At 47.9% G+C, this 23,206-nt stretch overlaps 3 protein-coding genes across 13 annotated transcripts in view; 1 reads left to right on the forward strand and 2 right to left on the reverse strand.

The window, feature by feature from the left end:
• kdrl (kinase insert domain receptor like) overlaps window positions 1-8,987 on the reverse strand; it is a 35,883-nt gene extending 26,896 nt beyond the window's left edge. Inside the window, exons 1-3 of the mRNA XM_078788463.1 lie at window positions 8,869-8,987; window positions 7,771-8,404; window positions 941-1,031 (exon numbers count right to left, since the gene is read on the reverse strand). Of these exons, the coding sequence (XP_078644589.1) occupies window positions 941-1,031; window positions 7,771-8,404 (725 nt within the window). The 5' untranslated portion in view covers window positions 8,869-8,987. The remainder of the gene's footprint in view (window positions 1-940; window positions 1,032-7,770; window positions 8,405-8,868) is intronic.
• A 1,408-nt stretch (window positions 8,988-10,395) lies between these two features.
• On the forward strand, window positions 10,396-18,652 carry tex11 (testis expressed 11). The gene is made up of 28 exons (XM_078788576.1): window positions 10,396-10,628; window positions 11,113-11,225; window positions 11,309-11,393; window positions 11,467-11,546; window positions 11,621-11,701; window positions 11,794-11,913; window positions 12,113-12,193; window positions 12,402-12,487; window positions 12,790-12,847; window positions 12,984-13,079; window positions 13,372-13,453; window positions 13,607-13,685; window positions 13,750-14,071; window positions 14,134-14,271; window positions 14,345-14,447; window positions 14,524-14,639; window positions 15,137-15,222; window positions 15,511-15,564; window positions 15,631-15,671; window positions 15,755-15,832; window positions 15,905-15,975; window positions 16,388-16,501; window positions 16,730-16,802; window positions 17,383-17,532; window positions 17,605-17,713; window positions 17,786-17,906; window positions 18,239-18,406; window positions 18,495-18,652. The coding sequence occupies exons 1-28, from the start codon at window positions 10,601-10,603 to the stop codon at window positions 18,564-18,566; spliced, it is 2,805 nt and encodes a 934-aa protein (XP_078644702.1). The 5' UTR covers window positions 10,396-10,600; the 3' UTR covers window positions 18,567-18,652.
• Window positions 18,653-20,632: 1,980 nt separating this feature from the next.
• Window positions 20,633-23,206, reverse strand: part of dlg3 (discs, large homolog 3 (Drosophila)) — a 61,198-nt gene continuing 58,624 nt past the window's right edge. For all 11 annotated transcript variants that reach the window (XM_058053256.2, XM_058053237.2, XM_058053279.2 and 8 more), the window contains 7 exons: window positions 22,427-22,468; window positions 22,280-22,330; window positions 21,981-22,082; window positions 21,731-21,903; window positions 21,537-21,646; window positions 21,371-21,462; window positions 20,633-21,236 (listed from right to left, as the gene is read on the reverse strand). In XM_058053256.2, coding sequence (XP_057909239.2) covers window positions 21,130-21,236; window positions 21,371-21,462; window positions 21,537-21,646; window positions 21,731-21,903; window positions 21,981-22,082; window positions 22,280-22,330; window positions 22,427-22,468 — 677 coding nt within the window. In that variant the 3' untranslated portion in view covers window positions 20,633-21,129. The remainder of the gene's footprint in view (window positions 21,237-21,370; window positions 21,463-21,536; window positions 21,647-21,730; window positions 21,904-21,980; window positions 22,083-22,279; window positions 22,331-22,426; window positions 22,469-23,206) is intronic.

Raw genomic sequence — 23,206 nt, forward strand, 5'->3', positions numbered from 1 at the left:
CAAACGGCCCCCGAGGCCGCACTTTGTAGGTCCCTGTTGGAAGGGCTTTGAGACTGGGTCTATTTTAGGAAACGGTGTCACAGCTGGCAAAGGACTTTCACGCCTTTTAGTTCAGGATGGCAGCGTCTGGTTCCCCCCTTTGGGACTTCCGCCCCCCCGCCCCCGGCCCCCGCCATCGCTTTTGCTTTATTTTCAGTGCGTGGTGAGGCATCCCATCATCTGGACTTTCACATGGGAACATGTTTCTCTTGAACCACGGGCCGGAGCTGGCGCATTCCTTCCACGCAGCATCCACTTGAAAACGCTCATTAAAGGCATCCCTGAGGAGCATCAAACATGTCTGGCACGCCACCGCCGCCGCCTTTGCAGAAGTTTGGCTCAACGTGCCTCCGGCGTCACTCGTCCAGTGACGGAAAAGAAGAAAATATAGAAGAGCTGTCCCAGCTTGTGGCCTTATAGGGAAGGCTTGGACATTCCTGGAAGGCCTGCTAGGAGATACGAGGAACCCCAGCATCCCTTAAGAGTGATCAATGTGGACCACCATCAAATGTCGTGAATTGTCCTCGTGTGTCCTACGATCCGCCTCGGTTATTTCCCCCAGACATGGCTGTCATAACACAAGTCTTAAAAGGGAATTTGAACACGGCGCTATCTCGGCCTGACCAGACCTCTCTTTGGAGATGTGGCAGATGAACTCACCTCGAGTTGTAGCTCTCACACCTCAGCCTCATTCCCGAGGTGACCTCGCAGCTAAAGCTGACTAAATAAACGCTTCTCCACGTGGATGGTGGACTTGGTTCCATCCAAATAGTAGTCGTACCAAAACGTGTTGCTGCTGGATGTTCACACTATGGCAGTCACACTGGAAGTTTGTTTTCTTTTCCAAACCTCCCCATCACCTTAGCAATGCTACCGTTTAAGCGTGTTGGGATTGGCTTACCTGCATGTCAGATTAAGAGCGTCCCCACGATGAAGAACGACTGGATTCTCAGAAGGCCAAATTTTAGGCGAGTGATCTTCTGGCAAATGTCCTAGAAAACACAAACACTGTCCACGTTAGTGTCATCGTGTTTCACCTGGAACGCCAGTCCACAAAAGCCTGGAGGTAAGGAGACTACACCACCGGGGGCTGAACTGGGTTCAGGTCTGGAGGAGCTATGTGGGGGCCTCTCCGTCACCTTCACCTACAGCATCCTCAGCAACGCGGCGGGTGTGTTTTGCGGAAGCGTCATGCTCTGTTTTATGTCACAGTACATGTTGGAATTCAATGCACCGCAGCTCCCCAGCGTCAGCAGCACTCATGCAGCCCCGGACCAAGATTGACTGCAGGCGAGGCAGGATTGCAGAAGACAAAATGACATCATCGGGGGATCTTAATTTGGTCACTGATGGCAATGTTGACTTACTCCCAAATCATATTACATATAAAGTATTATCCCAGCTGTACATTGACTACTTTAAAGTACAGGTCCAAGGTCAAAGGGGGGAAACCTGCATGTTTGGGAGTTAAGACGGTGATTATGGAGGGACTGGCCTGGACACTTGGACCGAGTATCCGGGCAGAGAGAAAAAGGGGTGCGGTCTAAAAGCTTTGAGCGGTACGGTACAGTACAGTACAGTACAGTATGTCCAATGCTTGAATATAAATGTGATGTATCTGTTGGACTGTTCCAACTTGGAAAACGCTGCGATCCTCCCCGAAGGCCCGCCTTCAACTCGACGCTACCTCCAGAAAACCGCTTTATGATATAGTCAACTCCCGACATATGAGGCTTCGGGGAACTTTTATATTGGTGGCCTCGAACCAAGTTACACAACGGCTTCCCGCCTGGCTGCCACGCTGAGCGCATGCAGCCTTACACCTGCACGCATGGCGGCGGACCGCTATTCGCTAGAACAGCTGCGGTGCGAAGGAGCTGGCGGTCGGACTCGGCCGTGATTTCCCTTCCAAATAAGCTAACGTCATTGTTCGAGCGCCCCAGGGCACCTCGAGGACGCGGCAGTACAACACGCTTTCATCCGTGCAACGCCGACATACAAATCACGGTCGGCGACCTTCAAACAATTCAAACAATGACAGAATATACTTTTCACGAGTTAATAAACAAACAACACGCATCAGCATATTGAAGAAGCGCAGGAAATAACAACTTTGTAAGCGGGGACGCAGGAATAATAAAAGACAGCCACACATCTGGCAACTAAAATGCAACACATGTAAGAATGAGGCTTGCATACGTAACCGAACCAAAAAAGTAACCTGACCTCGGCTTGCACTCGCCTCTTCCACCGCGTTCTCCCAAGTAACGCGCTACAGATGCATGAATCAGCACGGGGCCCTTGGGAGCCGGTCACAAGAAAGAAAGAAAATAGCCCGCGGTTGTCTCTCAACACCCTGCAAGACGCCCCCGACCTGCACCGGGGCTTGGCCGGCACGCCGCCCCCGCCCCCCGACCCCCCGCAACAGCTGTGCGCGCCGCATTCCTCTGGCGGACCGGCAGAGGAAAATGCCAGAAATGGTGCTTATTGTGTCGGGTTCAAAGAGGCCTGAAGCTGGTTCTCATTAGGAGCCATTAAGAGGAGGACAAGCATGCAACAAACAAAGACAGAAGGCCGCGCAAGAGAGACAAATGACCTCTGGTTCGATTTCTGTCTACTGCTGATGGGCTCTCGGGCCAGAAAAAAATGATACAAAAGGGTAATATCGGACCGGGAAGCCCACTTTGGATGTATTCACCTGCGAGGGTATCGTGTAGCGTTCAATAAGGGTCCGCCATAGCTGCTGTTTGGTACGTCACTCGGGTTGAAGGTCGCGGTTCGTAACATGAAACATCATTTACAACGAAGCCCATCGAACACAGGTCCTACACTGAGACGGCAACCCAACCACGACATTGCTTTTTCAACTCGATGCAAGACGGCTGCCCCCCCCCCCCAAAGCTAGTACTTTGACAGCCCTAGCTTTTATATCAATATCATGTACTTATGTGTTTATCTTGGACTGACAATTTAAGGCGAACACACACTCTGTGCAGAATTCCTGTCCCTTCTGAACATTCCGTCTGCCCGCACTTCCTCCAATGACCATCAAAAGTGAGCAGGGGGGGGGATGGATCTTTTTTTGGTTGCTTTCAAGGTAAAAGTAACAATACATGCTTGATGACGCTTTTGTTCAAGCATGCCAGTCCGGCAGATGTGGAAGGGATGGGGGGGGGGGGGTCAGTGAGATATTGCCTAACAAAAGAGGGAAGCGTTATGAGTGTAGAGTCAAGAAAAAAAACAAAAAAACACAAAAGTGACTGTGATGACAGGAGAGAAACAGTGGCTTCCTGTCATGGCGTACTGGGCCTGGAGGCATTGCTAGGCGCGTTTCATCACAACACTCCATTTGTCATGATTTGGTTGTTCCACCAAAGGCTGCACAGTAAATAACGTCCCTCATTTATCGCGCTTCAACCAGTTAGCCTCCAGTTAGCCTCCAATATTTCTTCTAAACGGAATAAGCCAAACACTTACCACTTCCACATGGAATGAGAGGAGAACCAGTTGAGAGCAGTACCTGAGATTTCCTAACCTCTGTAATAAGATCACATGATCAACTGGGTCAAAGGCAGGGCTCAGGTCTAGCAGAACTAAAACCCGAGACTTTGTCTGCATCCGTGGTTGGCTTTAACAGAAGCAAACCTGATGATGACAACGCACCCTTCACTGACACGTGGAAAGGACGCACTCTCTCCGTTTGACATGCAAATGAAAGACTAGCTCTTGTGAGACGATGTAATAAGTTTCAGAGACAACGCAAAACCTTTACGAGACAACGCAAAACCTTTACGAGACAACGCAAAACCTTTACGAGACAACGCAAAACCTTTACGAGACAACGCATAACCTTTACGAGATAACGCAAAACCTCTACGAGATAACGCAAAACCTTTGGGGGATAACATAACAATTTTACAAGATAACGCAAAACCTTTGCGAGATAACGCAAAACTTTATTGAAATAATGTCAAACTTACAAGATAACGCAAAACATTTATAAGACTTTTGTGACTTTTGCAAGTCATCCAACTTTTGTAAGATCATGCAAAACGTTTGCGACCTCTGGCTGAAATTGATGTTTTTATATGTTTTTATGTTTTTCCCCTGCATGTGGCCTCAGGGCTCCGCAGTTTGATGCTTCCAAAGGTTTATCGAAATAAAACCAGCATGGTCTGACAGAGCAGGGAGCTTTATGATGTGGCGGTGTGATAGTCACCGTGCTTTGCCAAAGCATTCTAAGCTAAGTCACCTTTGGGGAAGTCAAACAGTAAGAAAATATATTTTTTTTAAAAAAAGTGTTGCTGCTCCTTGACGAGACTTTGGATCAGCCGCCAAAGCGCTGTCTGGACAACCCGTGTGTGTGTGTGTGTGTGTGTGTGTTTTCCTGCGAAATGCTCCCACATGGCCAGCAGCTAGGTTAAGACAACAGTTCGAGAGACTGTCGTTTATTAGCTTGAAATGAGTATTTCAGAGGTTTGCAAGAAAAATGGCCGTAGACTCCTCTTTAAAAAGCATCAACATAAAGAAACATCAGGGGTGCTAAAGGGCGTGCACGATGCAAAGCGACGCAAACATAAGCAACGCCAAAGAGCCGGGAACTCCACCTAAAGGGTTGGCTTTCCATCATACACGGTTGGGACGGGAGCGCCTTGAAACTGGAATCTCATGCGGGATTTACACGGAACACATTACAAGCTGACCGGGGATCCACCCGGTGTGGACCGGACACTCGAATCCTCCCGTAAGAACAATTTGTTGTGGTAAATATCACTTTCTCTGCCCCCATTCCCCAACTTGGGAGATTGTGTTTCCTTTCTCACGTCTGTGACTCCGACATGCCGCCAGTGAGCGATGAGCCTCCGCTGGACTTCTCGGATGACCTCTCATTCCTCCACGCTTTCCACTTTATCTCAAGTGTCCGAGGAGGAAATCAGAAACAGTCCCAAACACTAGCCAGACACAGCATTAAAGTCCCATTTCTGAAATGATTGCAGCAAACATTTGGCAGCTGAAAAGATGAAAGATGTAACGTTCTGGATGCGATTGGCAACAATTCCATGTGGCGTCATGCCGGAAGAGTTGTGATGCTAAGTGTTAAATATCGGGATGCTCCGGCTGAAAAAACACCTGATCGGCATACGAGTGAGCTCAGGGGTTATGTTATGTTAGCGTCCGTTAGCGTCATCGCCAAGAGAACAAAAGAGTGCTTGATTTGCTCACTCTCAGTTATGGTAAGCGCTCTAATATTAAATTATCACTTTTCACTTAAAATAAAGCCAAGAGCTCTGTCAACATTTGGTTGTTTGTATTCCGATATTGCTAAAAAATGCTCCAATGCAGGTGATGATGGATGACATGTCCATCCATCTCGCTGCTGGAGCCCAACCCAGCTGACTTTGGGCGAGAGCGTCATGCAGCATTATGATCAATAAGTCGTTTTTTTTTTTTTTTAAAGAAGACCAATCTGTCTGGGAATGTTCTGAACCCCTATTTCAATGCCATTGTGGTGCGGTACTGAGCAGACCGACACTCCAAAGAGGAGTTGAGTCAGAGGAAAGTCCACATGAGCGCAACCCACGCCATAAAAAAAAATCTATTCTATCAACAATAGAACTCAAGTAAATTCAATTCACAATTAAATTGAAATTAATTGAATTTGTTGAAAATGAGTTGAGATGACTTGATTTAGATTGTTGACACAACCAAAATATTTGCTTATTGGACCTAAAAAATGAAGTTCCCACAACAAATCAATAAGTCACGTGATTGGAGAAACTTAGTTGTGTGTTGAAATGACCTGAAATAATTTGCATATCGTTCTCCATTCATTCCTCATTGATTAGATGCCGCTTCAATCAAAGGGAACATGCTGGCAAACATCAGCTTATCCGTCTATTTTCCATACTGCTTCACTGAGCTGGAGCCTATCCCAGCTGACTTTTTGGGTGCCGGGTGGGGCACGCCCCGGCCCCGGACATCAGTCCATCACAGGGCACGAGAGACAACCTGACGATGGGTCACTAATGGCTCTACCAGCCAACGCTCTGCTGTCCCCCCCCCCCTATTGTCCCGGCATGGCGCGCCCGCCGCTCGCCAGCACAGCACAGGAACATCCAGGCTGACATTCTTTGCTCAGGTAGCATGTCACGTATCCGTGACCTTTACTCGGCAGAACAATCCCTTTCAGCCCTGACGTCCGCTTCCTCCTTGTGTCTTTCCCACGCTTTGTGGGCGGACGGTGAAGGAAATCTACTTAAACAACAGTGGAGACGAGCGTGTGGACTATTTCCTTTCTTTGGATGGCCTGTTTATTGGGAAACGGGGATGTCAGTGGCGAGGGCGGGGTAGCATCCATCTTGTTCTGTTAAATGGTACTATTTGCGGCATGGCCGGGTGACGCGTCCGTCTAAACAACAGGAAATCAGACAGAAGAATCAATAAGGCGCGCATTTCCCCGTATGCATTGAATGGAAAACCATGAGACAAGCCCAGTGGGGGCCAATGGGGGCAGGTGGCAGGTTTTAGTACCGTGAGTGTATTTGTACTTTTTAAAGTCATTTTTTAAAAGTGCACTCTCTCAAAAGCAGGGGTGTCTGTACGTTTTCCACCAAGGAACGCATTCATTGAAACTGAATGGGGGGATTCAGGTGGGGGGTCCATTGTCAAAAGATTATAGATTTGGAACAACTGGGAGAAAACCTACTGAGGGACAATTTGGTTGCACCCGGAGTAGTTTTGGTTTTGCCCTTGAATCCAAAAACGCACAAATTGATGCAAGAAGGGCTGACCCGAGACTTGGCGCTACCGTATCCAAGCCATCCATTTTCTATACCGCTTATCCTCACACTAGGGTGGGGGGGTGCTGGAGCCTATCCCAGCTGCATTGGGGGAGAGACGGGGCGCCCAGCCAACGGCAGGGTATCATAGCGTATCTTGTTCTTGGCCCTGTTCGACTTGAGTACTTTATACATGACTTCAGAGTACATTTTTACACCTTTTCCTTGTACTTGAGCAAAATGTCAGCAACATAAGTCGGACTTTTACTTGAGTAACGTTTGAATTGAAAAAAGTGTCAGTCCAATAAAAGCTGGGAGAATTCCATCTGCATCTACGCCACTAAACGCTATTGTCGTATTTTTAAGTGTTTACATTTATCACTTGTACTTTTTTGTCTTGGAGATGAATGAAGTAACTATCTGACGTACTACGTGAAGCACCAAGATGAACTGTTCTTGTTAAGGGATCTTAAACTTCTGGAGTCAAAAAGTTAAGTTTCTGTGTTGTGATGCCTTCACTATAGCAGAACTAAAGGGGACTACTTTTCATTGCGGATGGTTATTTGGCTCATGTAGTCGGACTAAGATGTTAATGAAGCGTTCCAAGGGACATTGTGCCCCCCTGGTTGTCGGTGGCTAGTTTACGTACTAGAATAGTTTAGTACAAAGCAGAACTTAAGACTTAATGTGCGGCCTGGAAGACCTGGGCTAGAATCCTGGTCAGGAATTTGGCTTCAACCTACTTTAATAAGGTAAGTTTGTGAGTCGAAGCAAAGTACTTGAGTGGAAGTCCAATTTTAGGGCAGCAGGTGAACTTCCATTGGTTACTTGGATGACTAAAAGGATTCATGGCCAACATACAGTATATGCAGTAAAGGTGAAAGTACTACATGTTGCAAAGCTCTTCTCTTGGTGAATAAACACACAGAAAGGAGAAGTGAAGGCCTCTTACCGCCTGTGATGGACGAGCAGTGCAAGATGATCGCCAACTTGACGCACGCAGACAGCACCATCATCCCCGGCAAGCAGTTCCGCTGCCCCCCCTCGGAAAGCAGGCAATAGTCCCTGGTAGTCGGTGATAATAATAATTCCGGTTGAGAGACGAAAGTTGATGAAAAAAAAAGTCCGCTAAAAAGTCTCAGGTGCGTGTTCTCCCCGCTCCCATGACGCGTCCGGCGGGGGTGCTCTCCTCCCTGACTCCGGCTGCCTTGGCTCCGTATCCTCCGGGCAGGTGCTCCCGGACCGACAGCCAACACGAATGCAAACGTGATGCGGTTCCGGGGTTCGGTGTCCTCTCCTCCGGGAGTCCAACTCCAAAAGAGACGCCTAAAAGGGATCCAGAAGAACCGGGAGATGCCAGAAGAACCGGGAGATGCCAGAAGAACCGGGAGATGCCAGAAGAACCGGGAGATGCCAGATGAACCGGGAGCCACCTCCCAGCGCCTGCGTGCACACTGCCACGGCCCGGCGGGCAGGCACCTTTTATGGCGGGGGGAAACGAGCGACGTCACACGTTTGAGGGGAGGACGAAGTCTCTCCTCCAAGGGAGAAATCGGCGTGATGATTAAATCCTGACTGAGCGGCATCTGCAGGAAATGATCAGCATGGATGAAGAAATGTCAGCTTATACTGTACATAAGTATACTTATACTGTACATAAGTATACTTATACTGTACATAATGTGCCTGGTTGAGCCATAAAATACATGCAGCATACAATGGGGGCGCATCTAAGACGACCACTTTGCTGGTCTTCATCTTTTCTTTATGAAACACCGGAAAAGCAACAGGATGTAGTTGCTTAAATGTAAATGTTGCTTAAATGTAGTCGATTTTTCGTTGTTTCATAAAACCAAAAATATGGATGTCAGTCACCCCTGCTTGAATTTGCTTCTGTGCAGAAGAACTCATTTTTTGTTTTTTTGGTCAAAATCAGGCGTTTTCACTGAAAGGACCCCGTGTTCTACTGCCCATTTATAAAGACGATAAGGCTAGAAACAATCAATAATCATAATCAATAATCATGCAAATTGAATGCAATTCCACTTACTTGACTTCACTTCTGATGTATTTCTTCTTTTTGTCCTTCATGGCACGTTGAGGCGTCCTCTTTTGGAATAAGAATCACAAAAAAGCCACAAAAAGCAAAGGGTGCATTACGGTAATTCTTTGATGCTCGCTGATCCGAGGTTTTGGACAATACGCCGACATCTTCCATGAGTTTGTGCACAATGGGGGCTTAAGGGGCAATATTTCCCCCCAAAATGATGTTGCCTGACGTCCCTGGAAGCATCAACGATGTTTTGCACAATTGATAATAAAGTTGGAGTGATTCAGTTTGGTGGTTGTTTAAGTGACCTTTGTGCAGCGCCTACGATCAAATCAAGCCTCTACTGTGCAGGCGAGGTCAAAGGTAACAGCCGTTATCTTGTCGTCAAAAGGAAACTCGGTAACAATCATCACACATCTGTCTCAAACGCAAATATTTAGCAGCTTTATTTTTAACTTAAGAAACAGGACGCTGCACTTTTTATATCAATGTAAATAATCCCCTTTTGTCCAGGACTATCCCGCAGAGTGTGGATGTGCTGCAGACAGGCGCTCTTTTATTACCTCAACAATCACCTTGCTGCCGTGGGTCAAAGTAGCATGCAGACCCCGTAAATAAGAACATCCTGCCCTCACCTTTCCGCCCAAATCAGGAGGCACAGGAATGGGATGGGATCCATGGGGCCACAAAAACATCTTGGAGCCATTCCTGTTGCATGAAACGGGAGCAAAGGAATGGAATTTATCGACGGTGGATCCCAGCAAAGTCGGCAATCAAAATTAATGTCACCACATATATGCAAACATCTTTGGTCATTCACAGATTTTAGTCTAGTTCCATGAGCCTCGGATGTTTTGGAGAAGTTAGAAATGGCTGTAATCACACATGCCATGTTTTGAACACCGAGGTGACACCGTGGAGGATGTTTGGCGGCGCACCAATGATTATGGACGCTCAGCATGTGTTCGCTTGCAAGTCCCCCACACTCTCAGCAGATAAGTGGCCTCAGAAACAATTGGTGGAAGCTGCTGGCTGAGATGGGAGGCTTTCTGAAGTATTTTGTGATTATTCCGGTGCTACAAATACTTGCTGAAGGATGAACGGGTTCAGCACCAACGGCATGCAACTCAACTCAAAGTTAAGTCAAGTTAAGAGATCTACATCAAACTCCTTTTCACCATGGACAGCTTACATCGCCGTTTTGGTCACCTCATGATGTTATAACACTTTTGATCATTTTCACCAACTGACTTACATTGAATGAGTTATTTTCCTCTTGTGGCCCACATACAATATATTATTGAGTTTGAAGCCGGTGATCTACAAAAATTGCCACACACCTCTTATATAAATATTTGGTGTTTGGTCCTCAATTAATTAGTCCCATGCATAATATTAACTCATAAGTTAATAGCTCTATTAGTGCATGGGCAATAGCTAGTCGGCTAATAGAGATTCCTTAAAGGTAAATTACATTTTGTACTAATGCTGCTTACTGCTCGCCCTTTGATGTTAAAAAGTAACAGAACCGTGGCTAAAGATAGTAATAACATAAGTAATTCAGTTATAATATAGAAAATTAGTGCTTCAAATTGCTGAAAGACTTGTAGACTATACTTAGACTATACCTACCTTCAAGGACTCCTGCGACGAAACCTGAGTGCCGTCAATCAGGGGCTAAGCTAGCTGAACTGAGCCATCAACGGTGTTTTCCATCGGTGAAACCTGGGAAATGGAGCAGTTTGTTGCGTCCGTCACACGTAAGTACCCGACTAAACCACTGTTTGTTGTGCTTGTAATCCGTCCTAGACAACTTAGTGGACAAATTGTCGACCAAATGAACTCACAAATTAGCTAACGGGCACGTCGGCTAACGAAGCTAATGCTAATTTGTTAGCTAATGCTAATTTGACAGTACAGCGTAGCAGAAACTCTACGTCGATAACTTTAGCTACATTATAGTTTCAAAGGTCTATAAACGTTTATTTTAGGATGTAGTTATGTTCACCAGAGAACTATGGCATTTTGAACATTTAAATAGTCGTCGGTGCACACTTGTCAATAATTACATTGATTGAGTATCAAGCCTTTGGACTTACCTTATACTTACCTGTACTTTGAAGGAATCAGAAATCTGTAATATCAGTCACAGAGAGTTACAAAGAATGTCCTAGATACAGTATGCTCCCATTTTAAGGCTGAAATTTGCTATAATGGAGACAACTTGCACGTATTTGTGTTCAGGCCTCACAGGGAGCCTTCTGCAGAAGCAGCAAACAGATGCGACTGATGCCATTGAGAAGATATTCTCAGAGGTCACTAGTCTAGAGGAAAACGTCAAAATTGTGGATCCACAGGTAAGTGTGACGGCGGTCACCTGCGTGCAAACCCTGAGTTGGCATTGACGTATTACTCAGACGCGTGTATTTCCACGTCACAGCTTGAGGAGTGTGCCGTCCAGCTGTGGAACTGGGCTGTTAGTAAGAATGTGGGCGCCTCCATAAGTAAAACTGAGAAAGCCAAAGGTACAAGTGACAACAATTATGATTTGACTATTTTAGGGGAAAAAAATCCAGCATGGCTGTGTCATCTTTGCAGTGCGCCATGCTGCATGTTGTCTGCTGTACTGCAGTGAACCTGATCATCCGACAGAGGGCATCATCCGCAAGCAGTTCCAAGTGAGCGAATGACTGAGCACTTATTAAAACTCCCAAGAGGATAAATTCTATTTTCCTGTGTTCATACTTTACAGATGGCCAGCAGGACCGGAAGGACCTGGCTGGACTGCAAGAATCCCCAGATGGCAGATCACTTTCTCAGGCTCGCTGTCAAGGTGCCGAAAAACAATAAACATTCAAATTGAGAGAGCAAAGCAAAAAACGTATGATCCGGTGTCGTCTAATGTTTTCTGATGTCTGTCTCCAGAGCCTGGAATCTCTCCACAAGCAGCTCACATCCAGAGGTGACGGCGCACCTGGCAACAACTCGTGCAAAATGGAAGTGGAGAAGGACCTGCTTCGAATCCTCTCCTGTCAGGCGGAATCGGTGGGACTGTGGAGACACCTTCCACCTGAATGTTTGTTCTTGTGAGGTTTGGCAGCTGAGCAAGTGTTACTGTGACAGACCGCTAACATGCGAAGTGAGAAACAATGACCTGAAATGGTGAAATGGGATTCTGTTGATGGAGAATGTGTTTTGAGTTTTGCAGACATGGAGGAAGTGACAGCGTCTTTCTTGCATGCAGGCTATAATTCGAGGGAGTAAGCAAGAGGCCGTGGGCCACGTGCAACGTTGTAAAGACATGCTGCAGCGCCTACCAACACAAGTACACACACGTCTACTTAATCACAACATTTTATACTGCAACCTGTGTGCAGTTTTAGTGTCTTCACTTTAGGATTAAACACACAAAACTATTATTTTCTGTTATGACTCCACTTCTTGTTGCTTTTAGCTATATTGTACTGAGCAACCAGAACAGGGACTTGTGTTCTACGTCGCAGTTAGTATTGTTTCTGTTTCGATGGTTGCAGACTACCTACCTTTCCCTGATGTGCTACAACTTTGGCATTGACACTTACAACCAACAAAAGTATGAGGACAGCGTATTCTGGTTACGGTACGTATGATATTGTTTCATTTGAAGGACGTACGCCCACACCATGTCGATAAAGGGGTTTGCGCCATATCTTCTTTCAAAACGATTCTGCTTCTCAAGACCGATATGTGGTCTACTTAAAAAAAAATTCAATTAAAGTGTAGTTGTGCACACCTGCAGGTAAGAAGTAAGACAATTAGAAAATGGATGGCTGGATGGATGAACGGATCTATTTTTATTATTTTATTTATCGGTATGATTTCATAATTCCCTCATACCGGCCTCATGATTATCATGCATCCCTATGCTTTTGTATATTTCAGGCAAAGCTATGACATTGGCAAGATGAATGTGAAATACGCACCTGAAGCAAAGGTCCAGGTAAGATGACTGCACACGTCTTTAGAAACCTGTATATTTATGGTTCACCTGTACAATTTAGCGTAGCAGGTGTAGGTAATGCTATTTTATGTATCAAACATGAAACATGACTGTGTCGTGTTTAACCCACCTTTAGGCGAAGGTTTTGCGTCTCTTGGCCACGGTTTACTTTGAGTGGGACTGTCACAGGTTTCATGACGAGACTCTTATTGCTGTCGACCTGGCCAACAAGGTGAAGTATGAACATTAGGGGCGCATGGCTATGACGGCGTCAAAGTAATGTAGTGCTTCTGATAACCCCCCCTCCGCCCACAAAAAAACCACTCCAATGAGACGTGATGGCTGAGCTAATCCATTATGCCTTTTCTCACATGAACCGCCCGTCCTAACGTCCTCTGAGCTCCCCTGTAAACAAACATTAGTTGTACCAAATACTCCCCAATGCGTTATTCAGCATCCCCACAAAGAACAGAATACCCATGTCAGATGCCCTGTAACCCTCGACTCTGTGCCAATGTTGTCAGGAATGTGTGAGCGCCTCAGGATTCTTCTTGAAGATCAGAATTCTCCTGAGATGTGGCGACTCTGATGAGCACATCAGAGCAGGTTAGTTGTTAGACACGGGGCATCCAATCAGAACTTCAGTAGCATAGCCAACTGCAGAGTGGCCAAGAAGGTGCAGAATGTTTCACCTTGAATAGGGTCAAATATTATCTAACACGTAGAAGTGGGTCAAATCATAACTTGACGTGTTCTCAGGTCTGAATGAGATGCTGCAATCTGGGGTTTCCCTTGACGTGTGTCTCAGCACAGTCAGGCTTCTCATATCTGAAGACAGGTGAACATACATGATGACATGTTTCCTGTAAATGAGCCCTGGGTGACATTTTGGATTCTCCAAGAGAAGCGCAGGCCTTTGAGCTGCTGAAACGTGCGAGTCAGCAGTTCGAGTGGTCGCCCGACTTGGGAACTGCTCTTGTTCTGCACATCGAGCTGCTGCTGCAGAGAGGCAAAGAACTGCTGGGCAAACAGAAGATAGAGGACATCATCACCGGTGCGGCTGTTGCTGAGGGTGAGGGGTCTTCACTGCACTTTGATAAGAAATGTAAGAGGCGTGCTGTGATTTGCACCATCTCAGGACACTATACGGGCAAACAGCTTGCACCACGAGAGCTGTCCAGCCTGCATGCACTATTATGGGACAAAGCCTCCAAATATTTTGAGGTATGCTTCATCAATAACAAAGGTGAGCAGTGACCTCATGCAGGAAGTGTATCTTGTCCCAGTCCGCAGACTACACAGAGGCCCTGCAGTGGTATAACTACTCTCTGAGTTTCTTTAAGGCCGGAGAGATGGACTCTGACTTGGCCAAACTGCAGAGGAACAGAGCCTCCTGTTTCTTGCACCTGAAGCAGTTGGAAAAGGTAGCAAGTCCTCTAACAAGTCCTACCCACCCCCCCCCATGCGTACGCCCTTCCATCACTGTCCATTTATCAGGCCAAAGACGCCATTAAAGAGGCAGAGCGATGTGATCCAGACAGCATTTTCACACAGTTCAGCATTTACAAGATAGCGGTGCATGAGAATGATGTGGACAGAGGTACGTCTACGTTACCCCCACACGCTAAAAACATCACCTCATCACACTTTCATCTATAACATCCTGTTTGTCTTAGCTGCGAAGGCCGTGGGTATGATGGCACTGCTATCTAGTAACCCTGCTGCCAGCGGTCCCGTGCCTGACAATGCTGCGTCTAAACTCCTCAGTCTGGCTGCTCAGATAGCCTTGGAGGTAAGATGGAGTCACATGGTACCTGGCTGCTAGGACATGTCTGGCTCTGCATACGCATTGTCTCTTATAACTTCTTCTCCGACCAATAACTGATAACCGTTTACTTTTTAGCCATTTAGATTTGTTGTAAGGGTAGTTTGCTCACACCCGTAGGTAAGGAGGACTGCAGCAAATTAGGATTTGACCAAGTGTCCTACTGAAATACTTTGACATTACTACTTACACATGACGACCATCAGGAGAAGCAGCGTATAGAGTGGGAGGAGCTACCTGCTCTGGCCCAGTAAGGTGCACTGTATTCGGGCACATGTTCAGAGTAGCCGGTTTGACGCCATGGAGGTCTTTGGCAAACCTTTTTCACTTCCACACAGGGATCACTTCCAAATGCGTAACCCTCATCATCTGAAAGTCAGAGAAGCAGAAAAAGCATCACAGGTCCTCGTTAATATATTGTATGCTAGGAATACGAGGCTGATGAGTTTTATTTCTCGAAACAGAACGGACTGCAGGACACGGCCATGAAAGCACTGGAGAGTTTGTGTGAAACCTGCACAGACCAAGCTCTGGTTCTGATGGCGCTCAGGTCTGTGAGATCCACAATAAAAGTAAATTCTATCAGTAGTTCTCAACTGGTTTGGCTACGGGACCCACCATCACCCTTTCAAAATTGTGGCATCAATTTTGGACATTAACCAAAAAACAACGCTAACCAGGGTAATAGACAGCACCCGGCTGCATTAAAATCCCTTTCAGAATAAGAGCATGTTTTTTCCCAGGCCAAGACCAACGTAGCTGAGAACCACTGATGTATGAGAGTTGAATGCCAGTAAAAAGGAAAACAATGCTAGCATGGATTGTCATCCCTTTGCAGGTGTCTGGTCCGGCTGGTGCTCTCCACAATAGAACAGTCCAGTGATGAGGAAAGGTGAGGTACCCAAATGTTTTATTCCTGCAAGAGAATTCACACTTAATACCACTCACCATTGTGTAGGGACGCCAGTCTGGATGTGCTGCTGCCATATTTAAAGATGGGTACGTACTGTATGTACTGTACGTACTGTACGTACTGAATGCTGGCACCCGAGCCACAAACGTGTTTGCTTGCCTTCCTGCAGCGCTGCAGAAAATGTCACAGCGGTCGTGCATGACTGCGGAGCAGCGCACGGAGGAAGCCAACTGGTTCAGGAAAATCGGTACCGAAAAACCCTCTCCATTGTCCTCCTCACAGCCTGTGCAACGCTGGCTGGCGTGTTGCTGTGTTGCAGCCTGGAACTCAGCCCTGCGGTGTGAGAGCTGCCCTGGCAGGATGAGGGACTTCTTTCTGCTCTCCTACCAGGCAAGTGCACCGCTTGGAGAAATGCTCAGGACGTCACCTTCGAAAAATAGCATGGGATTAGCATCAAGAAAAACAGCAAAAATGGAAAAACAACTATCACCAGAAAAAGAACAGCATTTTAGGAGCATAAAGCTGATATAGTCAAGAAAAAAGGTCATATGAACATTAGCTTACCAGGATGATGTCATAATTAGAAGAAAATTCACAAGAAGAAAGTCAGAATTTGTTATAATTATAAATGATCTAATTATAAATAATTTTGCCAAAACAAAGTCAAAATATTAAGAGAAAAGGTCAAATCTTATGAGCATAAGTGATAAGTTGATATAAACGATGCTGAGATGATGTTAGCATAGCCACGTATCAATATTTTTGGGGGCCGGAAAAACAATGTGCACCCCCCCCCGTCTAGCTCTCCCAGATGTGCTGTCCGGATCGTACGGTTCTTCTCGCCCAGAAGACGTGTCTGTTCATGGCAGCTGCTGCCTCCCTGGAGTCCTACAGGAGGTCCGCCCAGGAGGACAGGGTGCGTGTGTCAGGATCTGGCATGAACTCTAATCCAGCATCACGTACCAACATTTGTGTAATCATGTTTGGATTGACACCATCACAGAGGTATGGATCTCCCAATGTTGGTATCGTTGTACGGCCACAAAGCCCACAGGCTCAATCCTGTGGTTAAACCCGGGTACACCAATAGAAATCAACACTAGATGGCGACAATGAGCGCTGAATAGTTCCATTTGCTTTTCAGACTCAAGATCTCGTCCAGGCTCTGGAGCACATTCAGTTATGTGCAGAAGTGTGGAAAACTCTCAAAGCCACAGGTACAATTTATCTACTTTCACTAGCAACTCCAACTCTCCAACTCCAAAGCCCAGCTACTTTTTAAACGGAGATGTGAGGGTAGTCAGTGTACACCTGGAGATAAGGAATAAGGAGGACCGCAACAAATTAGCAGGACTACTACCAGGGGAACCAGAGTATAGAGGGGGAGGAGCCACCTGCTGTGGCCCAGCAAGGTGCACTGTATTTGGGCACATGCTCCGAGCAGCCGCTGGGACGCCTAGGAGGTCTCTGGGAAAGCTTTTGCACTTTTTCAAACGTTTGGGAAGAACAAGCCCCAGCCGAAGTGGCCATGTGGCGTTTCAGTTTGTTGCTTCCTCCACGTTTCGGCCATACCAGCCTGACCAATCACACGTCACTATCCAAGGTGGATGTTTGTTTCCAAGGGACTCGGGGGAAGTTTTGACAGGCAGTGAACGTTACAGGTAGGAGAAAAAAGGAGCGCTTGATTTGCTGACCTGCACATAATCTCGCCTCACTGGGGTGTTTTTATTTTTAATGATGGACTATCTTATGGCTCCCGGGTTCCACCCCTAACGTGAAGTGTCCATCAATCCACAGGAAGCTTCCCAAGGGACCCAACAGACACGCTGCTGCTGCTGTACGAGTTCGAGGCGCGCGCCAAACTCAACGACCCCAAGCTTGAAAGCGTGCTGGAGTCCATCCTGGAGCTGGAACACCTGGAGGCCAAAGTGCTGGAGACCATTGCAGGTGAAACAAATGGAGACATAGTCCTGGTCCTGGTCCTGGACGTGACCACCTCGCACTCTTCCTGTCACGCAGCCTTAGCCATGGAGCCCCCGGCCCACTTCCCTCTGCTGTGCAAGAAGGCCCTGAGGGGGGCGCTGTCTCTGCACAAGAAACAACCTCAGGCCGACCTGGCGCACTGCAGGCACGCCCCCCCCCCCCCATCAATCTGCTCTCCCGACGAGCCAAGCGTTCACGCTCTCCTGTCTCGTCTCAGCAAATGCATCCACAGCCTCATCAGGCTCTCGCTGCCCGCCGGCGTGTCCGACGTGGAGCCCCGTGTGCTGGAGGAGGCCTGGGACTACTACGAGGAGGCGCTGTCCATCATCGCCACGTCCGTGAGTCAGCACCCCCCCCCCCTCCTCCTCCTCCTCTGGAAGCCTTTTTCTATTTATCAATGAGCTTTCATCAATGAGCTTTCAGTCAGCGGATGCTTCATTCAGCATCCTCTTCCTGCCAATCTCAACGTTAAATACGGCAAATGAGCACCCCCGCTTCCCTGGGATTGCACGTTCCCTTCATGAGCCCCCGCAGACGTTCTGGGGAAGGAAGAACATGAATGAGACTTTTTCAAGATGATGGGCCTTTTCAGGCCGTCTTCTAGGACTTCCCTGCTACTTCATCCCCATCTGGCCCTTTTCTCACTCTTCCCGCTTCCTGTCCTCCGCAGCCTGACGACTTCCCAGAGACGGAGGTCCTGTGGTTGCTGACCCGCGCCTGGAACACCGGCATCCTGCTCTACAGCCTGGCTCGCTACGTGGAGGCCGAGAAGTGGTGCGGCCTGGCCATGAGCTTCGTCCGCCACCTGGGATCCCTGCAAGACAGCTACAAGACCCGGGTAGGCCACGCCCACAGCACGTCAACCTCATACAGGTGTCACCACGAGTCACGAGTCCCCCCCCGTCCCCCCCCCCCCCCACACACAGATGTCAGGTCTCTACAGTGACATCCTGGATCGGCTGGATAAAACACAGAGGAACGTCTTCATGGAGGAATGACGCAACTGGAGCAGTCGTATTTGTTGGTACCGTACACAGTACTCAGTAGTTGTAGTACTCTACGTGTTATACAGTACATGTTCATCCACTACCTGCATGCAGTACTCCCACCCTCCTAGCACAGGATTAATAGGTACTGCATACTGTATACTGCATTTAAAGGGCCTTTCATTGAATGTAGAATACGCTAACTCCTCCTCTAACTCCTCCTCTAACTCCTCATCTAACTCCTCACCATATTTCATATGAATAATGCCGTAATGTTGATAGTTGGAGCATAGAACCCCGTTGGACTCGAATAAGGAGCGTGCCAAAGTCGTAACCGAGTCACATATTTTATTTTCAAACAAATAAACTCTTGTCAAGTCCCTCAAAATAAAGCCCCCCCCCCAAAAAAAAAATACCAGAAAAAACTAAGTTCAGCAGGACGGCGTTCCGCTCATGACTTAGGACAGGGAAGACCGATGAGGCCGAGCGTCCTGATAGGCTGATAGGAAGGAAAGGACTGTACAATCAGAAGGGTTGCTGTTTGCAAGCACTTACTGCACAGACGTGCCAGAAACACAAACATCACCCCCCAACCCCCCCACCAGTAAAAAGAGGAATACTGTCAAAGCAACAAAGAACCCCGAAACCAAAAAAAGTCCTCATGTGACCATTAGTGCGGTCCATGATAAACACACGGGCGCCATGACAGTGGAGTCTTTGGGCTCAGACATGGCCGACTGAGGTATGAGTACCGCACGCGTCGTCTAACAGTCAGCAAATCATCCGCTTTGAAATCCCGCTTATCTTACAATCAGCTCATTCTGTACACGCAGCGGAAGGGGGCGGGGTCCGCTTGGCTCCTCCCCCCTCCACTGACTCGTTCCGTAGGCATCGAAGAGAAATAGCAAGGATACAGCACATCTTTTTTTAGGATGGAATTCGAGCTTCCGACTCCACTTACCTGACATTTGGGGTCTAGAAAACATTTTTGTCCCAGTTTGAATCACACATGCATGAAGCACAGGTGAGGCGGGGGGCAAGGGGCGGGGTATATCTGCCAGAGGACGAAGGGGCGGGGCTTATTTACATTGTACAGCTACCACACCCTCTGAAACAGTCTTTTTTTTTTTTTTTAATGGCTGTGTTCCCTTCAGTTTTTCCCTGAACTCGTCATCGGGGTGGGGGGCGGGGGTGGTGACACAGGTGATGACAGCTGGTTTAGCAGTGGTGGGCTGCCTGGGGGTGGGGGTGGGGGGTAGACCCGGAGGTCTATGTTGGCACTTCCAGTTGGCTCTGAGGAAGGACAGAAAAAAAAAGAATCCTTCACGTTTAGCGGTTAAAAAAAAAAAAGCTGTGCTGCATTCAGGGACCCTCTCACGCGTACATTTCTAATTTAGTGTTGTTTTTGGTGGGAGGACCAGGAGCTGTGGGGGCGGGACTATCAGCTCTTTTTTGTTTGCGTTTTGTCGTGACATCCAATACAATTGATGTGGTTCTACCCGTGATGAGGCGGCCATGGCGGCAGCGGCCAGGACCATACCAAGAAAGAAAAACCCCTTTGGAAGGAAGGCAGAGCGTGTAAGAGGGTGGTCTGCAGCTCATGGGGGGGGGCTTCAAACGCTAATTGGATGGATGGATTCTTGTCCAATGATCGGGACTACTTTGTGTTGTGGTCCCAACAGGTCATTAGTATTTGATGTAAGGCAGTTTGGTGTTTTGCAGAGCCCCACCCTTACACGTCCCCCCCCCCCAGCTAGCCGCCTTTGCACAAAAGAAAAAAACTGAAATTGCCAAAGAAATGAGAAGAAACTAAAAGTGAAATCTAACAGCCCTCCAAAAATGGATGAGTCGAGTGTAAAACCGTAGCTTTGCTTTTCTTTCAATCTATATATATATATATACTATATTATATAATATTTATGTGTATGTATATATAATATTGTAAAATCTCCAAAGGATTGAATTCATCTGTAATAAAAATGTAGGGATTGATGATTTGTTCCAGACTGGATGGCTGGCGACCAGAGTGATAAATAGACTCCATTTCCCATCAGCCATTAGAAAGCAGAGGACCGTCAGCAGGGCTCCCTTTTATTTCATCCAGTCACTTTTGGAAAAAGAAAAAAAATCATCTGTCTTTTAAATGTGATTGGATGAACATTTACAAAGTGTTCCAACTCGGTGTGATTTGTCTCTGTCTCCGCCCCCCCCCACGACTCCCCCCCCACTCTAAACGTTGTGATCTCCAGTCAGTCCCAGATCACCAAGAGGAGGCCATTCCTTTTATTCCTTTAGCGCTTCATTCTTCTTCTCCTCCTCCAGAACGCCATTTCCAGTCTTCAATGGGTTTGAGTAAACTCATGCAGGGGGGGTTGGTGGGGGGGTGTGCACAGTCACAGTAATTGATGGCGATAAGACTTCTTTCGTTTAGAGAGTAACATAATGATGACACTAAAACTTTATATGAAACGTAGCTGTAAAAAGAGGTGAAGATGGGGAGGGTTGGGTGGGACTGGGGGGGGGGGGGTATTCTCCGGGAGGCGGGTGGGGAACTTTTGCACCGATGATGGGCAGCTCAGAGCTTCTCTGGGGAGGGGATCCAGATGTATGGACCGGACTGCTCCTCGATGATGAGCTTGATTTTGTTGTAGATCTCCTCTAGCGAGTCACCCTGTACGATAGCTACACACACACAAGTACAAGTACACAATAAGTATGTTTAGCACCCCCCCCCTCCCCCCCGTGTGCTAGCGTGTTTAGCGAGGAGGAGGAGTAGTAGTAGTGAAGAAGGGTGAATCTCGTTCGTGACCCCCTACCTGTGAAAAACTCCCCAAAGTCCTGCTCCAGCTTGACGGCCTTGTCAAAGACCTTGTTGGCCTGCTCGTACGTCTGCCTCTTGTTCATTTCCCTGCAAGGAGGCGGGAGAGAGGAGGTGAGAGAGGAGGTGAGCGAGGAGGTGAGCGAGGAGGTCCAGGTGCTCACATGAGGGCTTCGATGGATTTTGGTTTGATAAAGATGGCGATGGGGTAGAGTTGTGCTTGCTGCAGTCGCTTGATGGCGTTGCCCGACACGTCCAGGATGCAGTGCTTCCCCTGCGGAGCCACAGAGGGACAGGATACGAGATCAGACACGTGCGGCGGTTGAGCGGCGGCGAGGGGGAGAGGAGGAGGCGTTACCCTCTCGGCCACGGTCCTGACGGACAGGATGCTGGTCCCGTACAGGTTCTCGTTGAACTGGCCCGCCTCGATGAACTTGTTGTCCTGGATGTCCTTCTCCATCTGCTCCCTGGAGCCCACAAAGTGGTAGTCCTGACCGTCCATCTCGTTCTCTCGCCTGGGACGGGTCGTGTCTGCGAAAGAAAAGGGCGGGTTGGCTTCCTGTGGGGCGGAGACGTGCCGTGTGTGGATGTGGGCGTGGCCAACTCACGAGGTACGCAGGAGCCAAACTTGTGGGGGAACTCGGAGATGAGGTCATCGTTGACTCGGTCCTTCATGGGGCCCAGAATGATCACGGGTCTGGTGTAGTGGACTGGGGGGGGGGGGAGATGAGTCAAGTCAGTTGGCGTCCCAGCAAACGTGGTGCGATGAGCAAGATAGTTCTGGCACATTTGGGGCATTAGCATTAGCATTAGCACGAGGCAGCTAACTATTTCCACTATGAAGCCTTTGGAAGCCATGGAAGCTTCTGCTGACTGAGCGCGTGCAACGGCAGCCGGACGGACTCACTTTCCTGTCGAATGACGGGCTCGTAGGAGAGGATGGTGTCTTCCTGGCCCTCTGTGAGAAGACAAAAGGCAGAGTCATCAGACGGCTGATTGGCGCCTAGAGGGCGTAACCTTTGACCCCCCCCCCCCAAGTCAGAGAATCACTCACTGGAGCTGCTTTCACTGTCGCTCGTGTTGGAGGTCAGACATTCTGAAAAGCAAGACGGCACACCTTCAACGTTGGCACAGACACCCATCATCATCATCATCACCATCATCATCACTCAGTGAAAGCAGGGGTGCCCAAAGTGAGGCCAGGGGCCATTGGTGCCCCATGGCTGGTATTTTTATGGGCATGCGGTACATAGAAAAATAGGATCCAAGAAGAAAATGAACCAAAAGATGATCTGCATCATTTTTACAAAAATCTAATGAAAACATTGAGAGCAACTTGCACTGAGCATATTAAAGTCATATTCCAAGAACATCTGTGTATCTGGAAATGTACCACATGTGTCACTAGTGGGCCGTGTCCCACCCTGGCCCGTATTTGGGAGGCGCTTGGGTGCGCTGGCAATCAGGAAATGAAGTGTTTCCTGTGATAACGACCCTCCGTGGAATGTTTCCTGCTCCTGACAACACTGCGCTACCCCAGCGTGCATGCATGCATCCATGCATCCATGCATGCATGCATCCATGCATGGGACTGTTGCAGCAACGTGGCCTCAACGGCCTTTGGGTACTGGGAATGGGTCCCCTTTGTATGAGACGGACCTTAACACCTTAGTAGAGGAGCCCGTCCTTCATGGAGGATAAAATCATCTTCATGAATTCTAACGTTCTGCCAACTGTCCATCAGTGGTCTCCAGCCACAGGAGAGGGACTTTGGAAACAACATCTCCAGCATGGCGGCCATAATCCTGGTGGCCCATAATCCTGGTGGCCCATA

The sequence above is a fragment of the Doryrhamphus excisus genome, linkage group LG23 (assembly GCF_037039965.1).
Source record: "Doryrhamphus excisus strain RoL-2023G ecotype Guam linkage group LG23, RoL_Dexc_Guam_v1.1, whole genome shotgun sequence".
Classification (NCBI taxonomy): domain Eukaryota; kingdom Metazoa; phylum Chordata; class Actinopteri; order Syngnathiformes; family Syngnathidae; genus Doryrhamphus; species Doryrhamphus excisus.